This window comes from Salvelinus fontinalis, chromosome 37, assembly GCF_029448725.1.
Source record: "Salvelinus fontinalis isolate EN_2023a chromosome 37, ASM2944872v1, whole genome shotgun sequence".
NCBI classification, from domain to species: Eukaryota; Metazoa; Chordata; class Actinopteri; order Salmoniformes; family Salmonidae; genus Salvelinus; species Salvelinus fontinalis.
In genome coordinates, this window is record NC_074701.1 from 17,561,062 (window position 1) to 17,583,827 (window position 22,766).

Below are 22,766 nucleotides of genomic sequence, written 5' to 3' on the forward strand. Positions count from 1 at the left end.
TTAGGATCTCACTTGGTGAAGGCCACAGGGCTAGAAATTAATGAATGCAACAACGATGTCTCTGTCACTAACAAATACAATCATGGGTAGTAACTGTACCATTCACTCGAAAGGCAAGGGCAAGGAAACATGCAAATAAGGCTTTACACTAATCGCAGTGTTAATTTAACACTGAAAAATGTGGACCATATAGACACTGGGACAGTGTTACATTTAACACACTCAGTGTTGATTTGACACTGGAGAATTTTCTGTGCAGGAAGAATTTGTCAGCAGTGGGTTCAATACACACAATGTCATCAGGAAGTGCATGGGTGTTGTTTGGCTGATCATCTTATTCTGGAACTTCCATATTGGATATCCTAAGTTTTGAATTAAAATGCTTTGGCAAACTTCATAATTTGCATCATCAATGAATTACTTAATCACAGATAGGGGAAAGCTGTTTATCTGGATTTTTTTTTTTATTAAATAAGATTAGTAGGTTCTATTAATGCACAGGAGTACCAAATATTATTTTAGTCCATGTTCTCTCCCCTCCTCCCTATGGCACTGAGCGTTCCTCCGTGCGTGGAAGGTTGACAACCCTCAATACCTGTTTAACCTACACGTAGCTGTCACGTTGTAGCCTTATTCACATATCAATAATGATACATCCAAGAAAGAGACGTTGTTCTTCTAAAGTATTTGTCGCCATGCGTTTGTCGTAATGATGAAATTGAAATACAATAAAATAATTGGCTACTTTGACTCAGCTCGATATCACCTGGACAAAGCGAAGCGAAAAGCTACGCAAGCCGAGAATACAGAGAAAAGTGGCGGGGAGACGTCGCAGTCATGTGAGGGTGCATGGCTGCAAGATAGAGAGAGAGAGAGAGAGAGAGAGAGAGAGAGAGAGAGAGAGAGAAAGGGAGAGAGAGAAAGGGAGTGTGTGTGTGTGTGTGTGTGTGTGTGTGTGTGTGTGTGTGTGTGTGTGTGTGTGTGTGTGTGTGTGTGTGTGTGTGTGCGGGTTGCTTGCGCCCGAGCGCGCACCGTGGAGTTGGTACCGGGCAAGTAAAAGCGGTGAAGTGGGCAGTCCTTTCTGCAGTGGACCTGTCGCAAAAGATATTTAGCATAAAGTCAGTCCCACCGCTGTATGGGGATCAAGCCTTCACTCTTCGACTGCCTTCATGTCTGACAGCATTGAAAGAGGGAAACTGACGATTTTTTACTTTACAAACAGAGGAACTTTCTTCATGTCAGCAACATCTCATTCGGACAACCATTAACCCACATCAAGCTTGCCTTTTCGGGGGATTAATTTAACCAGACCGGGATTTCATGTAAGTGCAAGTAGGATAGTCTCTCAGTACAACTCCAAATGTCGTGGTTGTGTCTGTTATGACAGCATGTGCAGTAGGCAAGCAAATGAGTAGATTTCCCTTGTTTGAAGTATCAATCAATAACGAAGCCTATACATTGTTGTACTAGTGTTGCTAGTCTGAAACTGCCACCTTACAAACTCAAGCGTTACCAGCAAATTACTCAAAATTTATTGACCAAAGGTTTAGGATACTCGGTAAGTCCGTTAACATGATTTAAGTCAAACTTTCATTGCGTGGTTAAACTTTCATTGACCAAGGTAAAAGAAATAGACTCATGTTAAAAGTTTAGTTCATTATTAATGATGATGATGATGTGTCACATCTGGCTTTACAAACTCAAAGTTAGGTTCCATATAAGAGTGCACTCTGTTACTATAACCATAGCCATAATGCAAACCCTTATCTGAATTAAACATACATCTATTAGGCCTAGCCTGTATACCATGACAATAACATTGAAAGTGTAGACCACAATGTATCTAAAATGATCTCTAATATTGGCCTTGATTAATGTCTTAGTGGGTAAAGGCTAAACGTTTTTAAACCTTGCCTATGCTCCTCTTGTGAAATGTAAATTTGGTTTAATTCAGGTGAAAAATAAGTCTGTTTCCATCTTTCTAAAGCTAAATAAATATATTTGTTTACTAGCATTTAATATATCAGAATTGATATACATGCTGACACATTTTTCCCATTGTTTGTCCAAATGATAAACTCTTTCGAAATGCAACTCGTATGATTTTGTCTTGCATGGGAGGCGCTTTCTGTGAGACTATTTCAGAGGTCAAACATTTTTGGGGAACTACCGAAATTGATAGGTGGCAGGTGCTCCCGAGCGACAAGAGACCTCAGAAAGAAAAACAGAGCTACCCTCTCCCGTCTAAGCCTCGGAACTCTCTCCATACAAACATGCGTGGGCTCAATCATCCCTGAACATGGTTTGTTTTCGAGCATATATTTAAGTATAAATCACTGCTATTGTTTCATATAGGCTAACAATCCTTTGTTGGGTCCATGTTTGTGGCCTTTTAAGTCATGGAAAACATAGGCCTTAAAAGGATATAGGCTATTACGAATTCAACTATATTACTTCATTCTAACACTATAACCTAATATGTTTACAATAATTGAAAACTTCTTTAGATATATGTCATGCAGAAATTTGAATGACAATCATAATTTATTTAATTTATTTGATAGCAACGTGTCTTACACATCTTGGCCTGTTCTGTATGGTGGGCTTATACAGGGGTATTTTAAAAGGGGTATATAAATTGGCTTTTTAATATTTATTCTGTGGGAATAAGAAAATAATACTTTCAGTAGTAGCCTACAACGTTGAACAACAAGTGTCAATCTATTTTTTCGATTTTAAGAGGTCAAATGGCAAACCATTATAACTTATTAAGAATCGATGATTTTTTATTGCATGTTATTTTGTAGTTTTCAGTCTGACACGTGTTCCACATCACATGTGAAGTTAAAGATCAAGATAATGTGATCATTTGTGTATTTGTGTACTTGTAAGGTACCTCTAGATTTAGCATTATTTAGCATTATACATTTCACTCAAAATGTAGATATAGGACAATTGATGTTTTTAATTGCTCCTATTTCAGATTGCTTCATGTTTATTAATTGAACAATTTATTGTGAATCTGAACGTCCAGACAAAGCTATAAAGTTATTCACATGGCCTACCAGCTCAGTCATTTCAGTGGCAAATAATCTGTAATAAAACATATATGCGCACGTTTAAAATGTTCTGGTAAATAGAAAATATAATAGACTAATAATGATAATAATAATAAAATGGACTTCATAAAATCGAATAAATTGCTCCGAAAATAACTTGGGACATTGAGAAATCCGAGTTCATGCTTTGCCACTCCCAGTAATATGCAAATTAATGTTAGGAGGGGAGAAATTAACATCTACAAACATTGGGCCGAAATTCCATCTGCCGCCTCCTCGAGAAGGCCCTTAATATGTTCTCAGACAGCAAAGTGACACACATCTTAATCAAGTCTTAATCCAAGGAATTAATTCTCAACGCGTTTATGAATAATTCCAAGGCTAATGCACAAGTCCGTGGAAATGTAAGCAGTCTGCCTCTGCCGTAACAACAGATGGAACCAGCAATCTCCTGAAAAATTAGAGGATTTCTGCTTCCATTTTTATTATTATCAGATGTATATTTTAATGAGACCGATTTCGTATAGGCAACTGCTTATGCAAAGCGCTCTGCTTGTGCAAACTAGAGACCCCAGCTCGCATCAACTCCTATTTATGTTGATTTGCGCAAAGAGTTAAACACGAGTTAAACTTCATTCTGTTCATATGAGTGAACGTGCACTCCCATCTGTGCTTACAGCAATGTTTTATGCTCTTAAAGCGCATTGTGGAGACAGAAAACAGAGGGACACAGAGGTTGAATGTGGATGGTGAGTGGTGGTGCACTGCTCCCCATTTAACAATGCATGGCGCACGAGCACGAGAGCAAGTCCTTAGAAAACATCACAGTAATTCTAATAAAGTTGTTGAACTACCAAGGTTACACAGTCAATCGCTACGGGTTATGTTTGTCAGACAAGCAATTTGCCTGTAGCATTTCAGCATGTCAGGTTACGATCAAGTATCTGATATAGCCAACAGCTATATCAACATTAGTAGGCCTTTTTGTAGACTATTGAACAAGAAAAAAATAATGATTTATAATCTGACTATGAATAGTATCATGATTTGTTGTAATTATTCCTATTATAATACATGTATTATTACCATTGTACACATTTAGTGACTAGCTTAACTTTACTTATTTCAATGAGTGAACAATTGGTTATATACAATATGTCTTAATTATGAGTCATTTATGGATTGAAATAGAGTGCATGACTTTTGACAACATAATCAGGCATCTCAGATTTAACTTGTAGGAAAGGATACATTCTCAACTGTAGGCCTACACATTTATGCACATTTCTATGATAAAATAAAGGAGCCACCATAGGGAAAATGTTATATTTTCAGAGATGTTAGGTGAAGTAATTGGTTGATATTGTGACAGATGTTGTCAAATATAAAGCAGATAACAATGAACGAAATGAATTGGTAATTAACTAAGTCATCATCATAACATACCCTATAAACATATAGGATATTGCACCTATAGTCATTAGGTTATGACTAAGGATAACCTTTATAATATGAATGCACATGCACTAAATAACACAACATTATTGTAAATCTGGGGTGACCTCGGGACATTCCATTCAGTGTCTCTTGAAATTCAAAAAAGCTTAGTGTCCATTTTATCAATGTGTCCTTGTTAGACCCATGATGGGTTGTTGGCCTTATCTAATTCTAGGGAAGGGACTTGATTTGGAATATGAAATATAATAATGTCGCGGCTCTGAAGGGGACACTGACACCTTGTTCTAGGCAAAATGACGGGTGAGTGTTACCGCACTCCCGGCCAAACTTCCCAACCTCTCTCAGCACTGCTCTGACACGGTCCCATACATCACTGTCAAAGTGGATATGTGTCTGACTGTGTCAAATTCATATTTCTGACCAAAATACTGTTATTCTCTGGTGGCATAGCCCTACACACAAAGCAAAGGACAGCACCTGTTGCTCTCTGTCAGGCAACTATTCTCTGAGTTTTGCTGTGGGTTGCTTTGCAATGAGACTGGGTTATTTTTCAGTTTAGGACTTTGTTGTAGACCAAACAGATATGTCCTATAAGGCACATATTGACTTTTGATTTCAACAAGCTTACACAATAGAGAATCAAAAGCAATAATTATATTTGATTACTTACTTTTGACAAGTAATTGTATTGATTTCAGCATAATCTTTTATATCATTTTAGACTGGTTGTAAAGTACAATCAACTGAAATACCATTAGACCTGCAAGTCAACTTTAGCCCACAAAACCATATCAGAACCTCATTCGTAATATAGCTAGCCTCAACACAGAAGCAGTACATTTTGGAAAGCAATCTCTCTGTGAGAATTGACCTTATCCTCCATCTCCCTTCTCTCCTTCAGGGGCAGAACACCGCCACTGGGAAAGATACTAACACCATAGAATAATATATTCCTACATGCTTTATACTTTGTGAAGGATAAATATCTATTTATCAGCTTTTGCACGGCACTTTTCACATGTATCATTCTAACCTGTATTAGAGCAATACGGACATGATCACAACACTCCCTCCTGTGTCTTCCAGTTTCCCTCATTGTGATTAGATATGGGCTTACTTGGTCATTACTCTTCAAAAGCTTTCCTGGGGTGTTACATTTATAAGTCATGGATGTCATGTGGGAGTCTAAGGGTGATGGTGTTATAGTTTGAGTATAATACACATGGGAATAAAGATTCTGACAAATTGAGGAGAGAACTACATTGACATAAGTATGTATTTATCATTGTCTACTTGTACCAAACAACATCAAGTTTTATATTTGATATCCAACCAGTACTTTTGAAAAAAATTAGATAGTCATTTATAACTTCAAAAAACATGATGCATGGCAACTTTAAACATGCTTGAACAGAAGGGATTGTAAGTGTATCGTTTTTGTTGGACTCACTTTCTTTTTCTGTCACGGTGAATTCCAATCTTAAAGTCTCGACCAACACGACATATCATAAACACTTTGTTTTATCCGTGCAGTTCTTTAAACCTTTGAAGTGCAATACAAATATTTCTGTTAGGCTTATCTGTATGGAGATGAGGTTTCATCATGTAGGCCTTCTTCTGAGATGTCAAGGGCAGAGGCATTCACATCGATGAGCAGAGGGCTGTCAGGAATGTTCTGAAGAAATGAAAAGAAGGGGAAACGGAAGTACAGCCAGTGTTTGCTTGATGTGGTGACTCAGTTTGAGGACTTATTGAGTTTACCTTTCAAACTGACAACGAGCTCTCCATCAAGTTAGTCTGCAAATGTTGATGGTCAGCAAGTTGGTTGATCAGATCAGAGCCCCTAACCAGTACAGTACTTGAATGAAAATGACTGGGAAATGTGTACCACATATAATAGCAAGTCTCCCCAGTAAGTATTCAGCTTATGTGAGTGAGATTCAATGTTATGCCACTATGGGCCACCATGTGACTCGTTCACATCATAGTTCACAGAGACACACCAGAGGAGTTAAAGGGTGCACAGCCACAGAGGGGCTTATAGAGTGACAGAGATTGGCATGAAAATGTTGATTTAAACACATACACTCAAACAGTCCCTTATGGCACATATGTCAGTGTTACCTCAATAATTCTGGTACAAGGCAAAGACCAATTATACTGCTGTTATAATGTAAATATATATACAGTACCAGTCAAAAGTTTGGACACACCTACTCATTCAAGGGTTTTTCTTTATTTTTACTATTTTCTACATTGTAGAATAACAGTGAAGACATCAAAACTATGAAATAACACATATGGAATCATGTAGTAATCACTTTTTTTTTCTTTTTTTTAGATTCTTCATAGTAACCAACCTTTGCCTTGATGAAAGCTTTGCACACTCTTGGCATTCTCTCAACCAGCTTCAGCTGTAATGCTTTTCCAACAGTCTTGAAGGAGTTCCCACATATGCTGTCCACTTGTTGGCTGCTTTTTCTTCACTCTGTGGTCCATCTCATCCCAAACCATCTCAATTTGGTTGAGGTCTGGTGATTGTGGAGGCCAGGTCATCTGATGTAGCACTCCAACACTCTCCTTCTTGGTCAAATAGCACTTACACAGCCTGGAGCTGTGTTGAGTCATTGTCCTGTTGAAAAACAAATTATAGTCCCACTAAGCGCAAACCAGATGGGATGGTGTATCGCTGCAGAATGCTGTGGTAGCCATACTGGTTAAGTGTGCCTTGAATTTAAAAAAATACATCCCAGACAGCGTCACCAGCGAAGCACCATCACACCTCCTCCTCCATGCTTCACGGTGGGAACCACACATGCCGAGATCATCTGTTCACCTTCTCTGCAAAGACACGGCGGTTGGAACCAAAAATCACACATTTGGACTCATCAGACCAAAGGACAAATTTCCACCAGTCTAATGTCCATTGCTCGTGTTTCTTGGCCCAAGCAAGTCTCCTCTTCTTATTGGTGTCCTTTAGTAGTGGTTTCTCTGCAGCAATGAAGGCCTGATTCACGCAGTCTCCTCTGAACAGTTGATGTTGAGATGTCTGTTACTTGAACTCTGTGAAGCATTTATTTGGGCTGCAATCTGAGGTGCAGTTAACTCTAATGAACGTATCCTCTGCAGCAAAGGTAAGTCTGGGTCTTCCTTTCCTGGGGCGGTCCTCATGACCGGATTGACTGACCTTCATGTCTTAAAGTAATGATGCTGTCGTTTCTCTTTGCTTATTTGGGCTGTTCTTGTCATAATATGGACTTGGTCTTTTACCAAATAGGGCTATCTTCTGTATATCACCCCTACCTTGTCACAAGACAACTGATTGGCTCAAACGCATTAAGGAAAGAAATACCACAAATTCACTTTTAACAAGGCACACCTATTAATTGAAATGCATTGCAGGTGACTAGGTCATGAATTTGGTTGAGAGAATGCAAAGAGTGTGCAAAGCTGTCATCAACACATAGGATGGCAACTTTGAAGAATCTCAAACATAAAATATATTTTGATTTGTTTAACACTTTTTTGGTTACTACATGATTCCATATGAATTATTTCATAGTATTCTACAATGTGGACAACCCTTCAAAAGTATGTGGACACCCCTTCAAATTTGGCTATATCAACCACATTATATTGAGCATACAGTCATGCAATCTCCATAGACAAACATTGGCAGTAGAATGGCCTTACTGAAGAGCTCAGTGCTGTAAAGTACTGTAAAGTTTGGTGGAGGAGGAATAATGGTCTGGGGCTGTTTTTCATTGTTCGGGCTAGGCCCCGTACTTCCAGTGAAGGGAAATCTTAACGCTACAGCATTCAATGACATTCTAGACGATTCTGTGCTTCCAACTTTGTGGCAACAGTTTGAGAAAGGCCTTTTCCTGTTTCAGCATGACAATGCCCCTGTGCACAATGCGAGGTCCATACAGAAATGGTTTGTTGAGATCGGTCTGGAAGAACTTGGCTGGACTGCACAGAGCCATGACCTCAACCTCATTGAACAACTTTGGAATGAATTGGAACACAGACTGCGAGCCAGGCCTAATCGCCCAACATTAGTGCCCGACCTCACCAATGCTCTGAATGGAAGCAAGTCACAGAAGCACTGTTCTAACATGGATAGCCTTCCCAGAAGAATGGAGGCTGTTATAGCTGCAGAGGGGGGACCAACTCCATAATTCCCATGATTTTGGAATGAGCAGGTGTCCACATACTTTTGACCATATAGTGTATATATACAGTGCATTCAGAAAGTATTCAGACCCCTTAGTTTTTCCCACATTTTGTTACTTTACATCCTTATTCTAAAATTGATTAAATATATAGTTTTACTCATCAATCTACACACAATACCCCATAATGACCAAGCGAAAACAGGTTTTTAGAAATGACATAATGATTTAGACCATTTGCTATGAGACTCAATTGAGCTCAGGTGCATCCTGTTTTTATTGATCATTCTTGACATGTTTCTACAAATTGATTGGAGTCCACCTGTGGTAAATTCAAGTGATTGGACATGATTTGGAAAGGCACACTCCTGTCTATATAAGGTCCCACAGTTGGCAGTGCATGTCAGAGCAAAACCCAAGCCATGAGGTCAAAGGAATTGTCCGTAGAGCTCTGAGACAGGATTGTGTCAAGGCACAGATCTGGGGAAGAGTACCAAAAAATGTCTGCAGCATTGAAGGTCTCCAAGAACACCGTGGTCTCCATAATTCTTACATTATGCTAAATTGAGCAATCGGGGGAGAAGGGCCTTGGTCAGGGAGGTGACCAAGAACCCGACAGTCACTCTGACAGAGCTCCAGAGTTCCTTTGTGGAGATGGGAGAACCTTCCAGAAGGACAACCATCTCTGCATCACTGCACCAATCAGGTCTTTATGGCAGAGTGGCTAGACAGAAGCCACTCTCCAGTAAAAGGCACATGAGAGCCCGCTTGGAGTTTGCCAAAAGGCACCTAAAGGACCCTCAGACCATGAGAAACAAGATTCTCTGGTCTGATGAAACCAAGATTTAACTATTTGGACTGAATGCCAAGCGTCACGTCTGGAAGAATGGGAGAAACTCCCCAAATACAGGTGTGCCAAGCTTGTAGCGTCATACCCAAGAAGACTCAAGGCTGTAATCACTGCCAAAAGTGATTGTACAAAGTACTGAGTTATGGGTCTGACTACTGAAAAACTCTGTTTTTCACAATTCCTGACATTTTAATCAGGTAAAAATTCCCTGTCTTAGGTCAGTTAGGATCCCCACTTTATTTTAAGAATGTGAAATATCAGAATAATAGTTGAGAGAATGATTTATTTCAGCTTTTATTTCTTTCATCACATTCCCAGTGGGTCAGAAGTTTACATACACTCAATTAGTATTTGGTAGCATTGCCTTTAAATTGTTTAACTTGGGTCAAACGTTTCTGGTAGCCTTCCACAAGCTTCCCACAATAATTTGGGTGAATTTTGGCCCGTTCCTCCTGACAGAGCTGGTGTAACTGAGTCAGGTTTGTAGGCCTTGCTTCCGCATGCTTTTTCAGTTCTGCCCACAAATATTCTATGGGATTGAGGTCAAGGCTTTGCAATGGCCTCTCCAATACCTTGACTTTGTTGTCCTTAAGCCATTTTGCCACAACTTTGGAAGTATGCTTGGGGTCATTGTCCATTTGGAAGACCCATTTGCGACCAAGCTTTAACTTCCTGACTGATGTCTTGAGATGTTGCTTCAATATATCCACATAATTGTCCTGCCTCATGATGCCATCTATTTTGTGAAGTGCACCAGTCCCTCCTGCAGCAAAGCACCCACACAACATGATGCTGCCACCCCCGTGCTTCAGTTAGGATGGTGTTCTTCGGCTTGCAAAACTCCCCCTTATTCCTCCAAGCATAATGACGGTCATTATGGCCAAACAGTTCTATTTTTGTTTCATTAGACCAGAGGACATTTCTCCACAAAGTATTATCTTTGTCCCCATGTGCAGTTGCAAACCGTAGTCTGGCTTTTTTATGGCGGTTTTGGAGCAGTGGCTTCTTCCTTGCTGAGCGGCCTTTCAGGTTATGTCGATATAGAACGCGTTTTACTGTGGATATAAATACTTTTGTACCCATTTCCTCCAGCATCTTCACAAGGTCCTTTGCTGTTTTTCTGGGATTGATTTGCACTTTTCGCACCAAAGTACGTTCATTTCTAAGAGACGGAACGCGTATCCTTCCTGAGCGTTATGACGGCTGCGTGGTCCCATGGTGTTTATACTTGCGTACTATTGTTTGTACAGATGAGCGTGGTACCTTCAGGCATTTGGTAATTGCTCCCAAGGATGAAACAGATTTGTGGAGGTCTACAATCTTTTGTCTGAGATCTTGGCTGATTTCTTTTGATTTTCCCATGATGTCAAGCAAAGAGGCACTGCGTTTGAAGGTAGGCCTTGAAATGCATCCACAGGTACACCTCCAATTGACTCAAATGATGTCAATTAGCCTATCAGAAGCTTCTAAAGCCATGACATCATTTTCTGGAATTTTCCAAGCTGTTTAAAGGCACAGTCAATTTAGTGTATGTAAACTTCTGACCCACTGGAATTGTGATACAGTGAATTATAAGTGAAATAATCTGTCTGTAAACAATTGTTGGAAAAATGACTTGTGTCATGCACAAAGTAGATGTCCTAACCGACTTTGTTAACAAGAAATTTGTGGAGTGGTTGAAAAACGAGTTTTAATGACTCCAACCTAAGGGTATGTAAACTTCTGACTTCAACTGTGTATACACTCTCTCTCTCTATCTCTCTCTCTCTATATATATATATATATATATATATATATATATATATATATATATAAAATATATATATATATACACTGACTGTACAAAACATTAGGAATACCTTCATAATATTGAGTTGCACCCCCGTTTGCCCTCAGAATAGCCTCAAATTGTCGGGGCATGGACTCTACAAGGTGTCAAGTGTTCCACAGGGATGCTTGCCCATGTTGACTCCAATGCTTGCCATAATTGATCAAGTTGGCTGTATGTCCTTTGGGTGGTGGACCATTCTTGATGCACATGGGAAACTGTTGAGTATGAAAAACACAGCAGCGTTGCAGTTCTTGACACACTCAAACCGATGTGCCGAAAAGATTTGGCATGAGCCCTCAGATCCTCAGAAAGTTCTACAACTGCACCATTGAGAGTTTCTTGACTGGCTGCATCACCGCTTGGTACGGCAACTGCCTGGAATCCGACCGCAAGGCGTTACAGAGGGTAGTGCGTGCGGTCCAGTTCATCACTCGGGCCGATCTCCCTGCCATACAGGACCTCTATACCAGGCGGTGTCAGAGGAAGGCCCTAAAAATTGTAAAAGACTCCACCCACCCAAGTTAAAGACTGTTCTCTCTGCTACCACCCGGCAAGCAGTACTGGAGCACCAAGTATGGGACCAAAAGGCTCCTGAACATCTTCTAATCCCAAGCCGTAAAACAGCTCAACAGTTAATCTACCGACTACCTGGACTATTTGCATTTACACCCTTTTTATTTTCTCCAACACTCCAACACACACACACACGCACGCACGCACACACGCACGCACGCACACACACACACACACACACACACACACACACACACACACACACACACACACTGACACTCCAACACATACACACACACACTGCATATGCCCACACACACAAAATACACATATATATTGATGTATTGATGTCACACACACACACACATACACACACACTCACACACTCTTCACATATGCTGCTGCTACTGTTTATTAACTATCTTATTGCCTAGACACTATTACCCCTACCTACATGTACATATTACCTCAATTACCTCAGCTACCTCAATTACATCAACTACCTCATACCTCTGGACATTGACTAGGCACCTGTCTGTACTGGTTGTACATAGATTGCCTCATTATTTTAATTGTATTGTCTTTCTATTTCTTTTTTTCTTTTGTTAATTTTTCTTACTTTTTAATTCTGCATTGTTAGGAAATGCTTCCTAGCATTTCACGGTAAAGTATTAAAATATTGTATTCGGCCCATTTGACAAATACAATTTGTTTTGAGCATTTTATTTTATTTGGTATGAACCATGCACGTTAGGTGCAGCTCCCATTTTGGGAGTGCCCATAAACGAGTTGAGAGGCGGCTAAGTGGATTGGAACCTACCCCGTCGTTAAACCCAGCCACGACATCATAAATCTCAAGAAGCTTTGAGGGAGTGATTGTGTCCCCATATCTTCAAGGTGTTAACTGCGCTTGTATAAATAAACGACCTGTTATTTTAGGCTCTATTACGTATCAGTCTCCCTCACGAGGTTGCTATTTAGATCTGAACGGTCTCCATATATTTTAACTACATAACTGCAAAGGAACACAAATAGAACTAACAGAACACATTCGTAGTAATTACCACGGAATACAGGCCTACATTTAATCAAATAGTTATTTCACAGATGGACCGTTTCATGTCCTTAATTCGATAAATAAAGGTTAAATAAATAAAACAAATAAAAATAAAGTCAATCAGCAACCTGAATGTTATCAAAATATGAGAATATTATAAAGCCTGCTCAGTAGGCATATAGCCCATGATTAGCACTAGCAGTTTGACACATTTTAAAAAGTTAAGAGAATTGTGATATTCATAGACAGCAGATTCCCTCGTTAATTTGTGTTGACATGGAAATGTCAGAACTGCAATTTCTTATATTACATATCTAGGCTTATTATTAAATGATTATTAACATAATTATTGTTGTCATTAGTTGTTCTTTCGGATGTTATTTTCTATTCTTGTTATTTATTTGTCATGCCAATTCGGTTGGAGGTCTAAACTTATGAGGATACTTGTATTATTTAGCCATATTGACTAATATTGAAACGTATTGCCTTCCTTTTGCAGAGCCTGGCGGCCGGGGTTATGGATTTTAACCTTCTGACAGACAGTGAAGCCCGTAGCCCAGCGCTATCGCTTTCGGACTCTGGAACGCCTCAACATGATCAGGGATGCAAAGGCCAAGACAACAGCGGTCAGTTTCCACGTTTACCTTGCAAATGCTTTGTCTACATGAGTGTTTGACCGATTACTAGTCCTCAGACTGACATTTTGGATGAAGAATAGGCATATATGTTGATGCATGTGGGTCTAAACCAATCGAATAATTTGATCATAATAATGGGAATCATAATGTCCTAATAGGCTATAATAATCATAATCATAATAATAATAACACCAGTACGAATTTCTAGCTTGCAATAGCTATTAGGCTATTAATTGTCGCCTTTAATGTGCGTGATTGTGTGGATATCACTTCAACCATAATATTAATTGGCTTGCTATTATTTTGTAGACCTACAGCCCATATTCCTATGATTCACAATATATAATTGTTATTTTCCTTAATGAACTCAAGTTGCACGTTTATTCTTCTCGTTTGGCTTTTATAAAGCAAGAGTTATTAACTGCAGCGACTATAGACTTTAATGGAAGCTATTGTAAACATTTGGCATGGACCCCTTACGCTTTGGCGGAGCTTTTTGGCATTTTGTCGTGCGCGTGTCTTTACACGCCGATATGCTGTAGGTCTATTAATAACTCTCAATTGAAACCTAAAAAATAAGCTAAAACATACCTGTGTGTGATGAACGGAATATAGCCGAATGTCATAGGCCTAGACATACAATAATATCCCGAGCAACTACGATTGCTCAGGCTTGAAAGCTAAATATCTGCCTCTGCATTTTAACCGCCTGCATGCCAATTTATAACAAATTAGGCATTTGACAGAGAGACAAAGCTAATATTTGTGATACCCGTGCGGTCTAATAGATGAAATCTCTGTGGATCCAGGGTCTGCAACAGACTCCATTAGTGTGACTAATGTAAACTTACTCCGAAATGGACGGCCCTGAGTGAGTGCAGGGATTTAGGAGAACCCGCATATACTGTATATGAACCACGGATTACGCACTAAAACCATCAAGATAACGAGGTGTGTGGGGGCCAAATATCAAGAGGCAATATGTCCAATGTACTGTACCGTACTTGTATTGTTCACTGACTATGGAATATTCATTCTAGAAAAGTTTGATCTAGTTGAAATTAGATATTGAAAAATAAACCATAATTCATTCATTGTTCTTTCTTGTGATATTGACATAGTTAAAGTTAAACAATGAGTTTCTTTTTCAATGTCCATTTCAGGTTAGGGTTCTCATAATATGTATCCAAAAGGATATACATGGTTATTTGTTCAGTGTAGGCCTATATCTTTTAAATAAACTGGATCCCCATGATGGTGGACACCTGGGCCTCACCTCTAAAATATTATAGTACCTTCAAAAAGTATTCACACCCCTTGACAGTTTTTTGTTGTTGTGTTACATCCTGATTTTAAAACTGATTAAATTTAGATTTTGAGTCACTGATCTAAACACAATACCCCTTAATGTCAAAGTGGAATTATGTTTTTAGAAATGTTTACAAATGAATAAAAAATGAAAAGGTTAAACGTCTTGAGTCAATAAGTATTCAACCCCTTTGTTATGGCAAGGAGTAAAAATGTGCTTAACAAGTCACATACGTTGCATGGACTCTATGTGCAATAATAGTGTTTAACATGATTTTTTAATGACTACCTCATCTCTGTACTCGAGACATACAATTATCTGTAAGATCCCTCAGTTGAACAGTGAATTTCAAACACATATTCAACCACAAAGGCCAGGGAGGTTTTCCAATGCCACGAAAAGAAGGGCACCTATTGGTAAATGGGTAGAAATGAAAAAACATCAGACGTTGAATATCCCTTTGAGCATGGTGAAGATATGTATTACACTTTTGATGGTGTATAAATACACCCAGTCATTACAAAGATACAGGCGTCCTTCCTAAATCAGTTGCTGGAGAGGAAGGAAACCCCTCATGGATTTGGTGACTTTAAAACAGTTGGAGTTGAATGGCTGTGATAAGAGAAAACTGAGGATGGCTCAACAACATTGGAGTTACTCCACAATACTAACCTATAGGCTCCCGAGTGGTGCAGCGGTCTAAGGCACGGCATCTCAGTGCTAGAGGCGTCACTACAGACCCTGGATCGATTCCAGGCTGTATCACTACTGGCTGTGATTGGGAGTCCCATTGGGCGGCGCACAATTGGCTCAGCGTTGTCCCAGTTAGGGTTTGGCCGGTGTAGGCCGTAAATAAGAATTTGTTCTTTACTGACTTGCCTAGTTAAATAAAGGTTAAATAAGAAATGAACATTTAAAAACCGAACTGACAGAGTGAAAATAAGGAAGCCTTTTCAGAATAAAACATTTCTAAACATCCATCCTGTTTGCAACAAGGCAATAAAGTAATACTGCAAATTTGGCAAAGCAATTAACTTTTTGTCCTGAATACAAAGTGTTATGTTTGGGGCAAATCCAACACAACACATCACTGAGTACCTCTCTCCATATTTTCAAGAATAGTGGTGGCTGCATCATGTTATGGGTATGCTTTTCATCAGCAAGGACTAGGGAGTTTTTTGTTGTTGATAAAAATAAATGGAATAGAGCTAAGAACAGGCAAGGTCCTAGAGGAAAACCTGGTTCAGTCTGCTTTCCAACAGACACTAGGAGACACATTCACCTTTCAGCAGGACAAAAACCTAAAACACAAGGCCAAATATACACTGGAATTGCTTACCAAGACAACATTGAATGTCTCTGAGTGGCCTAGTCACAGTTTGGACTTAAATCAGCTTGAAAATCTATGTCAAGACTTGAAAATGGCTAGCAATGATCAACAACTAATTTGACAGAGCTTGAATAATTTTGAAAAGTAATAATGGGCAAATGTTGTACAATCCAGGTGTGGAAAGCTCTTAGAAATGTACCCAGAAAGACTCAAAGCTCTAATCTCTGCAAAAGGTGATGCTAACATGTATTGACTCAGGAGGTTGAATACTTGTCTCATCAAGACATATTAGGGTTACATTTTTCATTCATGTTTTCCAAATGTTAGAATTGTTCTTCCACTTTTACATTACAGAGTATTTTGTGTAGATTGTTGACAAAAAGTGACAATTAAATCAATTTTAACCCCATTTTGTAACACAACAAAATGTGGAAAAAGGTCAAGGGGTGTGAATACTTTCTGAAGGCACTGTAATATTTCAGAGTTGAGACCCAGGTGTCCACCGTCATGGGAATCCAGTTTATAAAAAAGATATAGGCTTACACTGAACAAATAATCATGTATATCCTTCTGGATACATATTATGAGAACCCTAACCTGTGTATCCACTAAATGCAGAAATGTAATACATATTGGCGATTTTTATTAAATTAGGCCTTATTAAATGACAAATGGCACATGGGCATTAGCACACTCACTCAAGTGGCATCTGAAGTTTCAAAATGAGTAAAACTTCTATAAATGACAAACACATACTGTACCTGTACAGTATAGATCTAGAGGCTTCGTTACAATAGGCATACTTTACCAATAGGCATAATTTTTGATTATGTAGCTGGAAATTTTATAAATTTCTTTCACAAAAGTATAGTTAGTCAAAACAAAGCCTCTCAATTCTCAAGGACACTCCTAGTGATTAGAATATGCCTCAGATTGCTGGGGCCTTAGTGCATAATGCAAAGCCTAGAGAGGCAATAGCCTATAATATATGTCATACATTTGTGGGTATGTATGCATGCATTTCAAAGCATGTGTGCATGCATTTGCATAACACAGTATGTATGCTGCTACATTGGTGCTTTTTCGCCTGCCCAAGGGATTAAGCTTTTAAATTCAGATTGAATTGCCAAACAACTGTGTCTGGCAGTGTGCTTGGCGTTGATAAATCCACAAGACTTCAGACATTCTCAAAAGTCTCATCAGTTGTGCAAGTGGTGGTGGGCATTAAGAACTGACTGTTAGTTTGTTGGTTTGTTTATTGGCTGGCTGATTGACTAGCAGTCTGACCCAATACGTTGCTGTCACAAAATCTGCAAGGGTATATTTGACAAACACACACACACATACATTATATATATATATGCCTTCTACTATACATTTGTACACCGCCATCAATATCAGCCCATGTGCTATAGGTGTGTATAGTGTAGCCAATTGATTTTTATAAACTGGGTGGTTCGAGCCCTGAATGCTGATTTGGCTGACAGCCGTGGTATATCAGACCGTATACCACAGGTATGACAAAACATGTATTTTTATTGTTCTAATTATTTTGGTAACCAGTTTATAATAGCAATAAGGCACCTTGGAGGATTGTGGTACATGGCCAGTATACCACGGCTAAGGGCTGTATGCAGGCACTCCTCGTTGCGTCGTGTGTAAGAACCGTGGTATATTGGCCATATACCACACCCCCTCGGGCATTATTGCTTAAAAGTATACCCTTAGCAATGTATTACACATTAAAACAAAACAGCTATTCACATTCATTGTATTTGCGGTATGTCAGTGAGTAAAGTTAAAATGTTGAAAGATTTATTCTATTTGGAGATCAACTACAACGTAATCAGAAAAAAGCTCAATAAATGTACTTTATTTACTCCCATCAGTGAGATTCTTTATTGTAGGTTTTCGAGGTCTGCCCTCTCTCCTGGATTGTGACATGGGATGGAAAATGGTTTTTGGCCTAAGTGATGGCTAAACCAGTGTCAGTTTACTGGTAGATAGCAGCAAAAGTCTGGTCCTATTGGTTTTGCCAGTGGCGCTGCAGAGTCTTTTAAACCCTGCTGATTATTGCTTACTGCTCTCAGAGAGATAAACCCTTGCCAAACAGTCCAAAACCTGCCTGGTAACAAAAGCCTGATCCCTGGGATTAGGTAGCCAACTAATTTCACTCTTTCTGTGGGGTCCTCAAATTGCGGAACTCAGATGAAGAGAGAAAGGATCTCGGGCAGACAAAACATGTCTGTTTGGTCCTGGTGTTAGTGCCAGATGGGTTTCAGGGCCAATTTAAATTATTGATCTGTTTTTTGACAACTCTGAGAAGAGGATACATACAGTCAATGAATCTTGAAATATTCCAAACAGAACTGCACAAATCTAATACAGTAGGTGTAACTGTAAACAATTTCCATATTATTTGAAAATATGTTAATACATTATTTTTCAAATAGCATGGGATAAAATGTCCATTATATTAATTCACTTAAAATAAAGAGGACAGTGGAAAGTGTGATAACTTTTTAATGGGAAGACACTTCACTCTGTAGAGATGATTGCTGCTCTTGTGCAAAATACTTGATATTGGATGGGAATGGAAATATTTGAGCAAGTCTGGAAGTATTGTAAACAAATATAGATAGTTATGATGCGATACAAAATGAGGATTTGCTATGTATTGGGTCCACATTTTGTTCTGATTATAACTACTGATCCATGTTGTTGCCTCCCAGACACAGAGAAGTCCCACCAGAACCAGACAGATGAGTCGAATGCAGAGGACGGCTCTTTGAAGAAGAAGCAGCGCAGGCAGAGGACCCACTTCACCAGCCAGCAGCTTCAGGAGCTGGAGGCCACCTTTCAGAGGAACCGCTACCCCGACATGAGCACACGGGAGGAGATCGCCGTGTGGACCAACCTCACAGAAGCACGAGTTAGGGTGAGTCCCCACAGAATCACTACTGAGCCAGTGAAATAATCCAAACCCACTTTCCTTAGGGTTTAGGTGTTATTCAACAATACATTTGTGGGACTCAAACATATAATTTCAACATAATTCTGAAGGTAAAAAGGCACCTGAAGGTACATATCTAAAAGATGACAAATTTACCTAACTAAGCAGAGATTTAAAAATGTTGCAATTTGACTTCAACAACCTAATGCTAGGCTTCACATGTCACAAAGGTCAGAAGTGTGTGGATCTGCTCCTGACCCTGAAATGTCCCCTCAAGCCCAGAGGTTTGGTCACCACCAGTCTGGAGCAGGTGGGCTCACATTTTGATGGATGACAATACAATCGTTGCCTTCCTGCCTAGTAATGGATCAAATTCATGTTGGCTAGATTAAAGGTCACATAGCACACAGTCTTGGTTGTTATTTTGAAAGAACAACAGACCACACACGTCCTAATGCCTAGCAGGACCCCACTTGTTCCCTGCTAATCCCACATGGACGCAGATTCCCCCTGCATATACAGAATACTTCTCCTGTCATCTTGATTTATAGCATTTAACACAGAATGCGTTTGTAATAAATGTTTGAATAACAAACCACTTGCTCTCCCTCTATATCCATGCTGGCTACTTCCTTGCCTACAAATGTGTATGTACAGTACATAGCTGCATACAATGTGCTTAATAAAACTCAAATTGCTATTGCACATGTATATTTACAGTACAGAGTCCTGAGTCCAATGAGACTGGATTCTAATAATATCAATACAGCTCAGACTAAATTAAACCAACACAGTATTATAAAATGAAATGTATAATATGAAATATGTCAGAGCTTGTCCGAATTCTGATAAATAGATTTTAGCAGAGTCGTAAGCAATGAACGTGAGTACTTAGGTTACAGCGAGTCTGATTGTGTCAATCATTTGACAGTTTTAGGGAAGTGAGGTAAGGTTTGCCACAACACCCCCCATCCAACTACCATTTGACTTTCAGATGTTTCCATGAACACCTAAACACCTAAACAACATGCCCCAGAGTCATGTTAAAAGGAGAGAGAAATCTTCCTCAACAGTGGGGTTTCCCCTACTGTCAATGGGTACCATGGAAAATTCACTGCTATATACACTGTACCCATACATTCAATAGTCCAGAGCATTCTATTACTATCACAACAGATGCTTGTTCTGCCGGCTGGCAGACACAGACTAACGGTTTGGATTAGATACTGTATGCCTGGCACAGCAGTATTAGATAAGGAAGGGAGGGAGGGAGATGAGAAGTGTTGGTGGCTTTTTAATAATTTTTATTAGAATAACTAAAATGTGAATAATATTATTTTGATTAATACAATTAGATTTTTAACTTTACACAGTCCGTTTATATCATTTTTGTATTGGATTCTTATAATAAAGGTATTTTGCTTCTCAATTAGTTTTGAAGTCTTTATGAGAATAAAGAGAAAGTTCCACCACAAAATGAACGCTCAGGGACAAATTCATATTTCCCCAATTGGGAACTGAATTAAGTACCTTCATTTTAGATTTGCCATTAAAACTTTAATCCGTTTTATACCCTCCAAAAATAGGACCTTAAAATGACAAAATGTGAAGACCGCTCCAGCTTGACATTTCTTTCACTGGGAGCTCATAATTCAAATAAGTGAATAATTTGTTTTAATAAACCATGGCTAATATGACTGTTTGATTATACACTTCAACTTATTCTTTCTTTTAAAAAGTCTGCAGCTACAGTATACTGAATCTTGCCTAAACTATTTGAAAGGAATCATAGTGTCAGCCATTGTAAACCAAAATGTTATTGTGTTTCAGAACAATTTTTAACACCTCAGATTAGGTTGAAAAGAAAAGCCCATATCTATTTTCCTTTTTTCCCTTTTCTGTCCTTCTCCCTCAGGTATGGTTTAAGAACCGCCGTGCCAAATGGAGGAAGAGGGAGAGGAACCAACAGGCTGAGCTGTGTAAAAACGGCTTTGGTGCCCAGTTCAATGGACTAATGCAGCCCTATGATGACATGTACTCTGGCTACTCATACAACAACTGGGCCACCAAGAGTCTGGCCAGCAGCCCACTGTCAGCCAAGAGCTTCCCCTTCTTCAACTCCATGAATGTAAGCCCCTTGTCCTCCCAGCCCATGTTCTCCTCCCCCAGCTCTATCCCCTCCATGAACATGGCCTCCTCCATGGTGCCCTCGGCGGTGGCCGGGGTGCCCGGCTCGGGCCTCAACAACCTGGGCAACCTCAATAGCTCCACGCTGAACTCGGTGGCGGTCACCGCCGCCACCTGCCCTTACGCCTCCACCGCAAGTCCTTACATGTACAGAGACACCTGCAACTCCAGCCTGGCCAGCCTCCGACTGAAGGCCAAGCAGCACGCCAACTTTGCCTACCCAGCCGTGCAAAACACAGTGTCCAACCTAAGCCCTTGCCAGTATGCAGTGGACCGGCCGGTATGAAGACATGTACCCACTCCCACCCAGCCTGCCCTGTACCCCCCGACCTCTCAGACCCACTGCCCCCCCTCTTCCTCTCCTCCTCCCGGTCCCTGCTATGCTCCATCAGTGAATCAGAGTTAACTGCACACATCGTCATCACCATGGACTAGTTAACAAGACGCTGTTTGTCTAACTGATGCTACACAACAGGAATAAGCTTTAACAGTTAGAAGAAAATCCCCTGATGGACCACCACGCTTCAAAGAACTCTCTCAAATACGCTGAGACTTTGTCGCTGAACCGACCAACTGTCAAAAAGGATTTCTAAATTTAATCCAATATCATTTTTTTGGGACTGCATGACTAGAGTGAATTTAAAATGAAGAAAACCTGGATGCTTCAACTGCAATGGTGGTCAACATCTTGGCCAAACATGAAATCATTGTGACGCTTGCCACCATCACGGGAAAATGACCTGTGGTTCCAATATGAGGATGTATATAATGGACTTTTTTTGTTTTGTATGTGACAAAACTATCCATGAAACGTAGTACTTTGGAGATGAGAAAAGCATGTTCTTCAAGAGCAGACCCTAGGTTGATGTACTATGAGTACCTCCTTTAGGAATTGTAATTTTGTTATGAATTCCAATCCCCTCAGAAGGTCAGGTGTCAAAGGTCAGATCAGAAAGGAGAGAGGAGCTAGCACAACGTAGTCTCAAACAGAAGAAATAATATCCAAAATCAGAACCTTTTTAAAGAAAAGTCTAAGAAAGCCATTGAATATATAGATTTGTGTGGTGTTATAAAAAGGGAGTCCATGACTGTAAAAATGTATGTAAGAGTGCAGTTGTTATAAAACAAGCCTTTTTTCCTGGTGTAGCCTGCTTTGTCTCATTAACATAATAAAAATGTGTTTTTATGAACAACACATGGGCTAAAAGTGAGTACTATTGAAAGAAAGTCACCAGTTTCCCTTACAGGTACTGCATGACTTCATCTATGTTCTATCAGAGGAGGTTGGATGCACCTTAATTGGGGAGAACGGGCTCGTGGTAATGGCTGGAGTGGAGTGGAATGGTACCAAATACAAACACATGGTTTCCATGTGTTTGATGCCATTCCATTTGCTCCGTTCCAGC

General features: G+C 39.6%; 1 protein-coding gene across 1 annotated transcript; it reads left to right on the forward strand.

Moving 5' to 3' along the window:
- The first annotated feature begins 1,058 nt into the window (after positions 1–1,058).
- LOC129836279 (pituitary homeobox 3-like) lies at positions 1,059–22,567 on the forward strand. Its single transcript, XM_055902225.1, has 4 exons — positions 1,059–1,322; positions 13,443–13,569; positions 18,953–19,158; positions 21,089–22,567. Exons 2-4 carry the CDS (start codon positions 13,461–13,463, stop codon positions 21,644–21,646), a joined length of 873 nt encoding a protein of 290 aa, XP_055758200.1. The 5' UTR covers positions 1,059–1,322; positions 13,443–13,460; the 3' UTR covers positions 21,647–22,567.
- The last annotated feature ends 199 nt before the right edge of the window (positions 22,568–22,766 follow it).

What these genes read in the sequence shown, in the direction of transcription:
- LOC129836279 (XM_055902225.1), top strand. Translation starts at nt 13,461, where the DNA reads ATGGATTTTAACCTTCTGACAGACAGTGAAGCCCGTAGCCCAGCGCTA. An exon ending in CAAAGGCCAAGACAACAGCG is followed by an intron (nt 13,570 to 18,952) that starts GTCAGTTTCCAC and finishes GTTGCCTCCCAG; the next exon opens with ACACAGAGAAGTCCCACCAG. An exon ending in TCACAGAAGCACGAGTTAGG is followed by an intron (nt 19,159 to 21,088) that starts GTGAGTCCCCAC and finishes CTTCTCCCTCAG; the next exon opens with GTATGGTTTAAGAACCGCCG.